Source organism: Hippoglossus stenolepis, chromosome 11 (assembly GCF_022539355.2).
Source record: "Hippoglossus stenolepis isolate QCI-W04-F060 chromosome 11, HSTE1.2, whole genome shotgun sequence".
Lineage (NCBI taxonomy): Eukaryota > Metazoa > Chordata > Actinopteri > Pleuronectiformes > Pleuronectidae > Hippoglossus > Hippoglossus stenolepis.
Window position 1 is genome coordinate 16689121 of NC_061493.1, and position 14261 is coordinate 16703381.

General features: G+C 41.1%; 2 protein-coding genes across 2 annotated transcripts; both read right to left on the minus strand.

Annotated features, from left to right (window-relative positions):
* Positions 1-3: 3 nt before the first annotated feature.
* Positions 4-2496, minus strand: iba57 (iron-sulfur cluster assembly factor IBA57). The gene is made up of 3 exons (XM_035169957.1): positions 1986-2496; positions 794-1143; positions 4-666 (listed from the first exon to the last, which is right to left on the minus strand). The coding sequence occupies exons 1-3, from the start codon at positions 2345-2347 to the stop codon at positions 275-277; spliced, it is 1104 nt and encodes a 367-aa protein (XP_035025848.1). The 5' UTR covers positions 2348-2496; the 3' UTR covers positions 4-274.
* Positions 2497-7841: 5345 nt separating this feature from the next.
* gjc2 (gap junction protein gamma 2) lies at positions 7842-12665 on the minus strand. Its single transcript, XM_035169307.1, has 2 exons — positions 12200-12665; positions 7842-10216 (listed from the first exon to the last, which is right to left on the minus strand). Exon 2 carries the CDS (start codon positions 10185-10187, stop codon positions 8928-8930), a length of 1260 nt encoding a protein of 419 aa, XP_035025198.1. The 5' UTR covers positions 10188-10216; positions 12200-12665; the 3' UTR covers positions 7842-8927.
* Between the last annotated feature and the right edge of the window lie 1596 nt (positions 12666-14261).

The window sequence follows — 14261 nt, forward strand, 5'->3', positions numbered from 1 at the left end:
ACGTTGATTGAGTCTTTTATCTTGAGATTTAAAAGACCACTAATACCATATGACAGTTGGTACACGCTGTTGTATGAAGCTAGAACAAATCTTTAACAAGATCTTTATACTTCACAATTCAGGGGAAAAATCACAATAAAAATCTGATTTTATTGCAAAGGGAAAATAAATCTCACAAATATACGTTAGTGCCACATCTGTAAAGCAATGTACATACTGTACTTCAGTGTTCTGTCTGCAAGTCATCTGTCACATGTGATGTATGTCACAGCCTTTAGTTAATTTTCACATCTTTAGGCCACCAGTCTGGCACAGAGACCTTAAGTGTCACTGTGTTGTCATCAGAACATTTGAGTGTCAACACCTCATTTGCATGAGCCATGCGGATTAGGCTCAGACCCAGCTCTCCTATCCCTGCTCGGTGCTTCCCAGCTGGCTTGCCTGACTGCGTTTGCACTGCAGCTCCTTCCTCCAGGTCCTGCACTGGAGATGACAAGCGCACCGGCATCAGGCGTTTCCTAACCACCCCCGTGTGATGGGTTCTGGCTGTGAGCTCCTGGCCGATGTAGCAGCCTTTGCTAAAACTGATGCCCTGCATGTAGACGAGATTTGATTCTAGTGGCAGTGCCACCCCTGGAGGGAGGTCCTTCACTCCCTCTGGAAGTCCTGGACAACAATGACAGCAGAGGAGACAAACAAAACATCAATATCACGTGTTGACACAAATTCACATTTCTCACCACATTTGTCCTCCAATACAAAGTGTATGTACTCAACTACAAACCAGTCTTACCTATTGCATAGCGATGTCTGTGATAATCCTCTGTGTCACCTTTCTGACATGATGCAATGATATCCCAAGGGTCAATTTTACTGTCCAACACCAACCTCCAGCCCATTTCCTGAGTTCGAGGATCAGCCTCCAATACCAGAGTGTTTTCAGGGGAGGACAGCTCAGGTTTACTGGCCTCCTGGCCAGAGACGTTTTGCTGGGGGAGCACCGCCCAAACAGAGAGTTCTGGACAGGGGCTGATGTTGACCTTTCTCCGAATCTTGTACACCTTCAAGTGTCTTAAGATCGAGTCCTTGACAGTAGCATCACACTCCAGGAAAATGCCGTGTCCAGCATCAGCTTCTTTCAGACTGAAAGGAAAAACAGCAAAGTTGAGTGCCTCTTAAAATAGATAATCCACCACTAAAAAGAAATCCTACTAGTTTGATTTCAAGTTTTAAAATTTTTGTGGGTGCTGGTGAACATGCCACCTCAGACCTCTTGTTTGTCATATCGCACATGTTTACACAAACATCCCTCTGGAAAAGAGTGATTAGACAAGGTGTTCTAGTAAAGCAAAATAAAATACTTTTAAAGTATTAAATCAGTAACACCAATGCAAAATAATGAATTATGCCTTTGTGCAGGAATTACAAATTTTGTAAAAACATTCACTTAGACTAACTGATGATCTGATTACGTTTAAGTGGTCAAAGGTCAAAGGGCATCACAAAACATGTTTTGGCCTCTTGAATGTGAATGTTGAAATCGACTTGAGGGAATTTCCCCAACTTTTGATCAGTTGTCAAGACTACCTGATTCAATTTCAGTGGTTAAAAGGCTGTGACGACCTTTTGTGAATCTGGAAAGTGCACCGGTGGTGGCGTTATTGAGGGTATTTTAAATACTGGGTTGAAAGACTGGGGGTCATGTGAGAGGACACCGTTTTCCAGACGGCTGAGAAGAAATGATAAAACTATATTTGACAGTGAAAAGTGAACTGTGTTTTGTTTTGAAAGTGCCCAGTTGAAGGTGGCTTGGACAGGGAGGCTTAAACCTCGAGGCTCGCGGGACACTCAGCAGCAGCAGCTCTCTAAACAGGACGCGTTGCCAGCAGGCGACCACTGCCAACGAGTGCATTACACAGATAAGCGAGTGCACACACCCTGGTGCTTCCTGAGAGGTTTAAACAGCCCGATGTCTCCCACTGTACCTGTACAACATGACGTCATACAGTGTCCTCCCTTGTACGTTCAGCAGGTGCGAGTACATGGCTCCAGGTCCAGGCTCCTCCAGCAGCCCCATGTCGTTGGTTATGATCCCCTGAAGAAAGGGGCTCGTGTCCGGGCCCTGGATCTTCAGCAGGCTCCTGTGAGAGAGTTGGTGACACACAAACGGACCCGGGACAGGTGTCGCGTCCCGGCTGTACTCACACCGTCTGACTCGGGTCCCTGCTGGAGCGGAAGCACCGGCGACCGATGTGACGCACAAATACCGACCGGTGCGTTTTCTGGCATAAACACCGAGACCTCCGCTGGCTGTGAGCGCTCTGCTGGCGACGCACCAAACCGCCATGTTGTTCACTGTCTGCTGGCAGCGGTGGGGGTCACGATGTAACAGTCAGTCCGCCTCACAGGCACCAGCCGACGGCTACATAACACCGGACATGGCGGTTGACTGAGGCATGAAGGGCTCCATTTTGAAATCCCACAATGCACCTCGCTATAACATTGGAACCCACGTGTGTGTGTGTGTGTGTGTGTGAGTGAGAGCGAGAGTGTGTGTGCGTGCGTGTGAGAGATAGTGTGTGCATTTATGCGTGCGTGTGTGAGAGCGACATACTGTGTGTGCGCGGGGGGGCTGCGTGAGAGAGAGTGTGTGTGTGCGTGCATGCGTGAGAGAGAGAGACAGCGTGTGTGAGAGAGTGTGTGTGTATATGTGCTTGCGTGTGAGAGACAAACTGTGTGTGCGCCTCTGTGTGTGTGTGTGGGGGTGGGGCTGCGTGAGAGAGTGTTTGTGTGCGTGCGTGAGTGAGAGAGAGAGAGAGAGAAGGACAGCGTGTGTGTGAGTGTGCCTGTGTGTGGGTATATACGTGTTCGTGTGTGTGTGAGAGACATACTGTGTGTGCGCCTCTGTGTGTTAGTGTGCTCTTGTACAGATGTGTTTGTGAGGACCAGTTTGAGGCTGCAACAGAGTGAGGACATCTTAGCCGGTCCTCACCTTCTGACCCCCTTTAATGGACTATTTGGGGGTTAAGACTTGGTTTTTGGGTTAGGGTTGGGCATTTAGTTGTGATAGTTAAGGTTAGGTTTAGGGTCTAGGGCAGAGGTCTTCAACAGGGGGTCCGGAATTTTTGGTTGATTATAGATTTTATTGTCTTTAAATACACATTAACATGAATCCAACATATTATAGCGAACGGATAAATGGAGGCAGAAGACGTTATCTTTCAGTCAGCAATGCACACATATATATAGTAGGGGTTCCCTGCTCCATCTCTCCATCAGTTTGGGGGCCCTTGGCCTGAAAAACGTTGAAGACCCCTGGTCTAGGGAATGCATTATGCCAATGACTGTCCGCACTAAGATAGAAATACAAACGTGTGTGTGTGTGTTTACCTGTTTGATCTTTTCCAGCATGAACATGACCTAGACAGGACCAGTCTACCTCATGGGGACCAAAGCCTGGTCCTAATGAGGAAAAACATAATTTCTGGGGTCCTGGGTTAGAGGCTAGGAAATGCATAATGTCAAAAAGGGTTCTCACAAAGAAGTATGAGTATGCATGTGCCTGTTTGTTACTTCAAGACAAATTAAATACAATTTGATGTAATAATTATTATAAATTATTACGGTGTACTTATTACAAGAGTCTATATTATCACATCAGCATTAGATAAATACGCACATTCTGATGAAGCACAATGTAAATGTTTTATAAACCTAACCCAACAATTGCTCTTATCAGTGGGTTACAACTGAACTATAAAGCATCCATAAACGATTCATTATCTATTATTGAATTGCATTTTATGAAGTGAACAAAAAGTTGTTCTACAAATCTCCCCTATTTTTAATGAGTTAAATTATGTTATAACAGCAAAGATTTAGTCAAAGCGTATGCAGAGGGAACTGATATTCTGGTTCCATAGCCTTTGTAAGAGAAATTAATAATGACTAATAATTATAATTTCACTTTTTTGCCCTTGAGTTTCGATGCCCCGTGTTGAAACATCATGAAATTCTGCTGCGATTAAGCACGTGGTATTTATTTAAGAAAGAAAAAAAAGACAGAGGAAAGTATCAGTCTGACCTCTCAAACGTAGCATCATTTCTCAAAATGTGTGCATGGAAATCCTAATCCTAATATATATACAATATATTCAGTGCTGGTCAGGGAATAACTACTTCCTGTTAATCATAATGGCGAAACGCTGACAAGGCAACATATGATGCACTAAAATGCCCTACAAACCATGCAGTGCTCATTAACCCTTATGAAATACAGATAAAAAGGTACAAACAATAAACATGCAGGTCCACCTGTAGTTACTGAACAACATATGTACCTTATATAAAGGTAAAATATTGAAAAGTCTGTTTGTAACAAAATTCAAGGAAAAGGCCACATCCCAAAAACTAAAAATATATGTAATCTAGATTTATTTTTGAAACAAAGTTAGTGCACTTTGACGTGGTGTCCTTCTCCAAAGCTTGGAAAAGCACCCGTTGTTCTGTTAATGGCAGGTAGACTGTGGAAATGATTATAATGTTAACTTTAGCTACACGTAGTCATAGGCTGTGCTTGGAAGTGGAAACAATGACTTTGAAACTTTTAAAATATTTGTAAAATGGTGATAAGGTTTGTTGTGTAGAATTAAATTAAATTCTGAGTTTATTCCAAGTGGCATTTCATATCTATCTATATATAAAGGCACAGAAAACTGGTGGTTGTCTCCAAAAGTAATTGTTGGGACCTGAAAACACCCACCCTGATAAAAAGGTGTTTTATCTTAATATTTGCTTTAATTGCTGCACCTTTCTATGGAGCCCCTGAAGTCCTGAAAGTTAAAATCTGTATTTATTTATTTTGTTGTGCACACAGAGTTAATATCTGCATAGTAAAGACAAGAAAAGAGAACAGTAGGTTACATTTAGAGCTTTTAGGAGTTTGTTAATTTTGAGTGAAAACAGTGTATTCTGTGGTAGGCCTATTCATTAGTTGTATATATAGCTCTATAGTATATCCAATATATATATATATATAGTCATCAGACTAGAGACAAGACAGACAGAAAACATCACTTGTTAGAGAAAGTAAGATCAAGACTTTGCAACCCTCCTATAATGAAACAACATAGAGAAATAAGAATAAAGAATAAAGAACTTTCAGAGAAATACATGGGAAACCAGAAGAATTGACTTTAGGCTGGATGAACTACAATGAGGATGCTGGTGACTATAAGCAGGTTCAAGCTGCAAAAGGAGGAGGGACATGACATTTTATCCCACTTTAAGATCCTTCTTTATTTACTTTCAACTGAAAGTATCGTAAGTATATACAAAAATGTTATGTACAAGTGAAGATGTGTCAGAATAATCACGAAAATGTATCCCAGGTATTCAGGTATAATAAAAGTACAAAAAAGGCCCAGGCTGATTGTAGAAGATTATAGCGTGCAGTTTGTGTTGAAATTGTTTTACAAAGGTGTTGATTACACTTTATGAACATTTTGGAGACTGCAGTTTGTGCTGCTGCTTTACTGTGGTGCTGTGCACTCGATTATACACAAAACACACAAAATTATCAGACTCATAGCTTCAAGACAAAGTAAATACAATTTGATGTAATAATTATTATAAATTATTACGGTGTACTTATTACAATCGTCATTATTATCACATCAGCATATGGCCTTAGATAAATACGCACATTCTGATGAAGCACAATGTAAATGTTTTAGAAACCCAACCCAACAATTGCTCTTATCAGTGGGTTACAACTGAACTATAAAGCATCCATAAACAATTCATTATCTATTATTGAATTGCAGTTTACGAAGTGAACAAAAAGTAGTACTAAAAATCGCCCCTTTTTTTAATGAGTTAAATTATGTTATGACAGCAAAGATTTAGTCAAAGCGTATGCAGAGGGAACTGATATTCTGGTTCCATAGCCTTTGTAAGAGAAATTAATAATGACTCCACTTAAATTTCACTTTTTTAAACTAATGCCCACTTCTGGTAGGTTTCCTGCCCTGAGGAATATATTCAGTGCTGGTCAGGGAATAACTACTTCCTGTTAATCATAATGGCGAAACGCTGACCAGGCAACATATGATGCACTAAAATGCCCTACAAACCATGCAGTGCTCATTAACCCTTATGAAATACAGATGAAAAGGTACAAACAATAAACATGCAGGTCCACCTGTAGTTACTTAACAACATATGTACCTTATATAAAGGTAAAATATTGAAAAGTCTGTTTGTAACAAAATTCAAGGAAAAGGCCACATCCCAAAAACTAAAAATATATGTAATCTAGATTTATTTTTGAAACAAAGTTAGTGCACTTTGACGTGGTGTCCTTCTCCAAAGCTTGGAAAAGCACCCGTTGTTCTGTTAATGGAGGACGAGGGACATGACATCTTAGCACAGAGACATACTTTAAGTAGGAGATCAAATATATCTTCATCACAAGGTACACAACTGCTAAACACACATTGTCCTTTGCACATATCCAGCTCCTCTTAATCAAATGGCTTGGCACTGTCCACTGTGTCCCATAACTCTGGGTGAGAGTACAGCACATTTAGGATTCCAAAGACCACATTTGGGTTGGACACAAGTCGGATTCAGTGTGCATTCCAGACAGCTTTAATGTTATTCAGCTCTTCCTAAAAACATACATGAGTAAAATGAAACAGCTTATTCATCCATGAACAAGTCAATGCACTGTAGATACCTGATATGATGTTTAGTCATGTTCAGTGGTGGAAGAAGTATTCAAATCTTAAGTACTTCAGTAAATTGACTTAAGTAAACGTTATATCACACTGTTAAAATACTCCATTACAAGAAAAAGTCCTCAAGGCACATACTTTAATTAGGGACTAATATATGTATTGATGTTGCATTAAAGCCCTACTTAAGCAAGCCTGCAGTATTTGAGTAAATTTACTTAGTTAAACTCTCCCACTGTACATGTGTCACCATATTAACACCTAATCATTATACATGAATTATTCCCACTGTGCACAACTAACCGACATATCGTCTCGAAGGTTTTGTGAGTAAATGTCTCTGCGTGTCTCAAACAAGGCAGTATTCTGTGCCGCAGTCAGTGCGTACAAGTTCGGGACAGCGACTCAGTGATTCTAAAGCTTCAAGAAAATAGCCCCCAATAATCCTCAGGTCACGGCTGGTTTTGTAAGCATTCAGCCAAATTAATTTCCAGGAGAAGCCATCAATACTACTATGCCCATGCATCTTCCCCAGACCCTGTAATTGTTGTTGGACAAAGTCAGTGACACGGCCTAAATCTTTATAGTCCTTCCGTCGGCTGAGCCTGTTGTCCTTCAGTATGTGCAGCAGATGAATCCGGGTGATGACAATCCTGTGTCTCTGTGCAGGAGCAATAAGAATTTCATAGTATGACATTCCAAGGTGAAAATACAACTTGAATCAGCTGAGTTGTCTCCATGCTGTCGTACAAATCTGGTGGCTGTGTCCATCTGACTGATTAAAACACCAACATCTTCTTAAAATAAATATCTTGTGGGCACAGCATTAGGGTACATTTATCCTTGTCATGGTATTTCCCCATATTTAAGATGCTAAAATGATGTGTGATTTATTAGGTTATATAAATCTTGGGTTAGGGTTGAGTTATTTACAATTTGTCATTGTTGTTGTAAAGTCTACAATATATTTTGTTTTGGCTTTAATCAGATCCTTTTTTGTCACAACACTTGAATGGTTTTCTTTTTTGCTGTAACCCCACACCTTAATACTATAACCATATAGTGTTCATTCAAATGACAAGACAGCTACCACGAAGCAGGAAGTCAGAGGTTTCAAATACGTTTATTTCTTCATGAATAAAATACCAGAACAGTCTTTAAAAATCTTAGGCACTTTGAAGTATGACAACAGTGAAGGCAGGGGTAAATATTACTTTAAAGTTTTAGAAACATACTCTGCTTCAGTGACAAAAGAACTAATTTGATCATCTTCAAGACAACATGCCTAAACACAACATAACTGTAAGCAAACTAAATAGCAAAGGATGGGATCTCTACCGTAGCCTAAATGTACTGTATGTTCCCAGTTGTACAGCATGCATCATCTGCTTCAGATTGAAAAAAAGAAATCAGTATTTGTTTTAAAAAATAATCAGACTTTCTCTTCACTTACCTCTTTGGAAAACATGGAATAGATAAAGGCTTTGCACGCAACGACCGAAGATCGTCACACTGTGCGGATGTTTACCAGGCGAGCCTCCTGTGACACAGCCCTGTTCTATCACCCTTATCAAAAAAATAAAAATATATATATATATCTTTCGGCTAAATATTCCACCTCTAATCTTCTTCCAGCAACACTCATCCAAACATAACTCCCCAAATGTCAATCATGCATCTTTCCAACAACAATCATCACGCTTCAGGAATGACACATTATGCGTTGATACAGTGTTTTGTACTGCATTTTCAAATTCGGGCCTAGGGTACAATCACACACTTCCAATGTTAAATTTCTTCAAATAAATCCAGTTAAGCAGCAGTCAAGGGTAGATCAGATAATATACTATATAATATACTTTGAGATTTTAGCTGGAATTAAAGATAAAGAGAGTAAGCATATGTTAATCATGTCTGAAAGCTATGGCAAGCACGAAATGACACACTACAGTAACAGAAGATTCATGAGTCTGGATTTGATAATTCCATCATGTGTATTTTTTTTTTTTTTCACAAAAACTATAAGCATACTGTGTAATGTACTCCTTCAGCCAGTGTGATTGAAATTCTCAGTTGTTATTGTCCAAAGTCACATCTCGTACTCACTCATGCATCCTCCAGTGTCCCAGTACAGTCCTGGAGTCTTAAATGTTTTTTTTACTATTAATATACTTAATTTTGTATTCATGTCTAGATCCAGACAGAGGTCTTTCCATTTTTTACAATAGTCGCAGCCTTCTCTGTGGCTGATTTCGGCCTTGCCCCTTGTTTCTCCTGCACTGTGTTGACGCGGTTTTGCTCTGCCATAGTTCCCCCAGATACAGGACTACTGGTTCTGGAGGTTTGCTGGGTGTTTTTGGTCTGATATGTCTGAAAGGCCATATCAAGCTGCTCCTGGGCAACCCGTAGGTGCCGATGCAGGCTTGCCAGATCGGAGGGGATGTTCTCGTCCGGGCTGGTGCACTGCTGCTCCTGGGCCACGTTAGCCATGTTCTGCTCGTGGGTGATGAGGCTGTTGGGAATCCTGCCAGGTTTGTCTGTCTTCATCACTAGATTGTAGCCTGGAGGGGAGGCAGGGATGTTGCGAGAGAAGGGGTAGCCGTAGGTCGTCCGTCGACCCCGATTCCTCTTCATGCGAAGCGTATCCCGAAAAGTACCAATTCCCAAGTGAAGCATCTCACACACGTTTAACACTAGACAAAGACAGCTTACCACATACATGATGAGGAGGAAGATTGTTTTCTCTGTGGGCCTAGAGATGAAACAGTCCACGCTGTGCGGACAGGGAATCCTGCTGCATACATATGAAGGATTAACACGAAAACCATAGAGGAGATACTGTCCTGCAAGGAAAGCTATTTCAAAAATTGCTCGTGACATGAGCTGAAGAACATAGATTCTCATCAGTCCTTCTTGCATAATTCTTCTGCGGCCATCATGTTTTGGTTGATCTTTTCTGCTGCTGCTGCTGACTGGCTCAGGTTTGACCTCCTGCACCTCCAGAGTATCCTCATAGATCATTGGCTCAGCATCGTCATCTTCCTCCTGCTCTAACACATCCTCCAGGTGGTGGCTCCCCCTCCATCTGGAATGAGGTGACGGCTTTTTGCAGAGCCTCTGGTGCTTCCTGCGCTCCACCTCTGAAGTTCGGGCAATCTTGTGAATAGCATAACCCATGTACATAATGGAGGGAGTGGAGATCATGATGATCTGAAAGACCCAGAAGCGCACGTGCGAGAGGGGAGCAAAAGCATCGTAGCATACGTTGTCACAGCCCGGTTGTTTGGTGTTGCAGGTGAACTTGGTCTGCTCGTCCGAATAGATGGACTCACCTCCGACTGCTGTGAGCACGATGCGGAAGATGATGAGCACGGTCAGCCACACTTTCCCCACGAAGGTGGAGTGGTTGTGGATTTCTTCCAGGAGACGAGTTAGAAAGCTCCAGCTCATGTTGGTCTTTCAAGCTTTTCAACTAGAATCTGCAAAGAAACGATTAGAAACGAAAGAAAAGCTTATAAGCTATGATGGGACACTGAAAAAGGCATGAATTCAAAATGCATTGTTAACTGTACTAGCAATCACAGTGAAAAATCATTATATTTAAACAGAAGACAAACACCACATTTGAGAGTTGAAAACAGCAATTTTCCTAAAAAAAAGAAAGAAAAATAGCGGTCGATCAATTATCAAGTTGCTAATTTATTTCTGTCCATAAATTTATTGATTAAGCTGTTTGCCATTTCAACTCTAATCTACTGTAGACATATAATTTCTGAGTAAATTACTGAGACAATCACTGTTAATATTTCATTCTTATGTTCAATTTTTGTTAATTTATACACAAAGGAATTTGTCAGTTTGCTGTTTTAGTTTTAATAAATGTTTGCAAATGTCTCAAACATGAAATATTCTCATCTGCTCAGGACTTCTTGATGTAGAGGAGACATCCATCTTCAACAGATTGCATGTCTGAGCGTTATGGACAAAGGCTTGAGTTGATTCACGTTAGCAGTGATGTCATTCACTCACCCCATCCCAACACACGCCACGCAACATTTCATTCAAGCTGGTGGCTCGAAAAAAAGAGGGAAATTATATCGGACCCAACAAAAGAAAACATAAAATGAAACTGACAAAAGCTCATTCAGGTAAGAAATAAATGCATTTGAAACCTCTGATTTCCAGCTTTGTAGTAGCTGTACACACTGTATGGTGTGTTTAGGAAAGAAACTGGAGTTGAACTCAAATTAAGTTGTGTGGTTACAGCAAGAGTATGTTCCACTGAGAGTGTCATTTCAGAAACATACTGCTCATGGCGCTTTAACAGAAGCGTCGTACTTCTGTCCCTTCATTCACGGGCCAGAGCCAGAGAGGTCATGTTGATCTCATGACTGTGACACTGTGTTCCCCGGTGTGGGATGTGCCATCTCCCCTGCCATCTGAGTGAACAGGAGAGAGGCTTGTTGCTCCGCTGTGACGCCTCTCCTCCAGATTCTAGATCCAGAACTGCTCACGCCAGGGAGGAGTACAACCACATGGAGACAGATGGCACCTATGGTGGGCAACTCATGTCTGCCCTAGGATGGCACGACAGCAGGGCCGCGTCACAGGATTTACACTGGAGTTCAAATGATTTAGTTGCGTGTCACAGCATCAGCCTAATTTGTACAATAACAACCACTACTGACATGTAGGTGACCTTGAGATATCTGAGTGATGTGTTTAGCAAACCGTTGTGCAGCTTTATAATGTTGATTAATAGTCTGTCTCTAATTAGCTCAGGTGCTGCAATTTTAACCAGGTTGTCTTTGATTTGTAATTCAAGGGAGACTTCCCTGTTTAGATATTTAATGTAATTATAGATGAATAGTAATTATTTCAAATTAAGAGCATGTATGTAAATGCAACGATACTTTTAAAAACAAATCTAGAACTGGGTAAATTTTAGATCATGGTTTGGATTTATTCCTTTTTGCAAAAAGCTAGAGCATATATTACAAAAAAATTATAAATATGAATTGCATGTTAAGTAATAATAATAGTTGTTATAATTTTAATGATTAAATAATTCGATTTTTTTAATTGCATAAGGATCACTTCTAAAATTTGATGATGAAGCTGTAAAGTAGACAAACGATATCCTAGCTTTATTTGTATGGTTAAGACAAATTTTTAATTTGTGATCAGATATTTTATCATGAGCACACATGCAGATCTATTCTGCTGTAGTTTACACTCATTCAGAATTTCATCATTTAGGACAAACAAACAAAAATTAATTTAATTACAATTGCTTTGCCTCTAAAGCAGACTGTGGTATTTGAAAATATATTTCAACAGGATTCATTCAGAAAGTGGACCCCACAAACAGTTCAGAGTTTGACTGGTACAGCCCGGTCTATCTACAGGATAGTTGAACAAACATGTTCTTTAGAAGGAAGTCAGTAAGTGACACAACCCACCTGGTAAAGCTGTACATGTATGTTCCATTCTGAAGGTCTCCTCTGCCCTCTCTAGATATTCCCTCAATCCGATCCATGGATTTCCACCTCCATCCTTACGTCCTGGCCTTTGCAAACTTATTGATAACTTACGAAAGGCAAAAAAAAAGGCAAAAAATAGGAGGAACAACGAGAAAACTTCTAGGAGTATAGACTTTCTATTTATCCTGTTTTCTCCCTCTGTGAAGAAGCGAGGTCTCGCTGCTGTGAATGCCTCACATTCTGCCTTGTGTCTGTTTTCTATTACACCAGCCCTCTGCCCGAGAAGGAAGTATAAAAAACAGAGAGGCAGAAGAAAAAAAAAATCCTCCTCTGGCAAGTGACCCTCATCCAAGGGTTCAGACTGGAGGATATCGTTGTGCAGACTGAAATGAACACCCAGCTGAGGAAGCGTGTTAATCGCTGTACTGTCAACCTCTTCCCAACACTCATATGAAACATTTGTAACACAGCTGATGAGGGTCTCTCTCTCGCCCTCTCTCTCACCCTCTCCCCCCTCTCTCTCTCTCTCTCCCCCTCTCTCTCTCTCTCCCTCTATGTCTCCATCCATCTATGTATCTCTTGCAGGTTAATCTCTTCATACCCCTCAACAATCTAAACAGCAACAGAAGTGGCTCAGTCTGAGGAAAATTATGAGATATAGAGTTGCTTCACACACATTTATGACAATCACACACACATGCACACACACACACATACTTACCAATTGCACATTAGCAGCCTCTATATTATCAGTTATATAACAGTGTACAGTGGGTAACAGTTATGAAAAAAATAAAACTTGGGGTAAAGACGGGCGATGGAGGACAGAAGTGTCACACAGACACAAGCCACCTTGCCTCAGTGCAGATCCGCTAGAATGTAACCAGCAGGTACGCTCAGTCATATCGAGTGTCATAATATTTGGATCTTCAATCCAGGCATATGGCCAGATAGCAGAGCAGCGGACAGGTCGCACTCTGCTTCAGCGCTCCGTGTCTTTTCCGACTTGATGTTTACACCCCAAGCTTTCACCTCGGCCTGTGGCAGTAGCACACGTTGTTACTTAAGGTGATGGACTTTTTCACATGATGGCAAGAATGGGGAGAGAAGCCCCCCTCTCTCTTTCGCTCTAACACACACACACACACGTTTCTTTGTGTTCTCTGATGTGACACGACAAAGTACAGACGAGGAGGTGATTCATGCAAGATTAACATCGGAAAGGAATTCCTCCATCACTTTATTCCCCGTCAAGTTGGTAAGGGATCTAAACTCAACTACTTTTAACAGGACAGATGAACGGGTTAGTGTCTGGCTTGCATTAATGAAACGCATCTGGTCATTGTCACGGCGGCCATATTATTATAATGCTACCTTCACAAGGCCCTCAATAACCCTTTAATTATGACCTGTATACGGCCATAAAGTGAAGAATAACATTCAACAACACCAGTAAGTTCACCATCAATCAGATCACAGTTAGTCAGTGACTTAAATGATGATGAAAAGACCTTGATTTCCAAAACCCTACATTGTCCAGATAACTTTGGCCCCGACATTCAAATACGACTCGAAATGGCGTCATTTCCAACATGTTTTTAGCCTAAATTTCCTCTGATATCCTCCTCTGGAGCCACGTTCGTGCGTGGATCACAGCTCGGACATTCAGGCTAAAAACAAGGTGGAAATTATGTTGTTTTTTCGATTTGTGAATATGATTAAATATGAATACATTTTACATATAACATTGTATTGATTGATGACAACTGCAACAACTCATATCTAAAGGAAAATAATATTAGCGTATGAGAAGTCGTTGCATTCAGATCTCGTTCTGTTTGAGTTGTTTGTGGTCTGAGAGCCAGCCATCTGGGCCTGCAGGACCCCTCCTCCAGAGGCCTTGCCTTAAAGCCTCCCCTCTCCATCTGACTGAGGAGATGTGGCGTAGTGAGCAGCCCGAGCTGAGGAAAAGACGACGGGGGATGCTACTGGAATGACTAGAGCATTTGGGGTTTGGACATGTGCAGTCCCTAAGGGACAG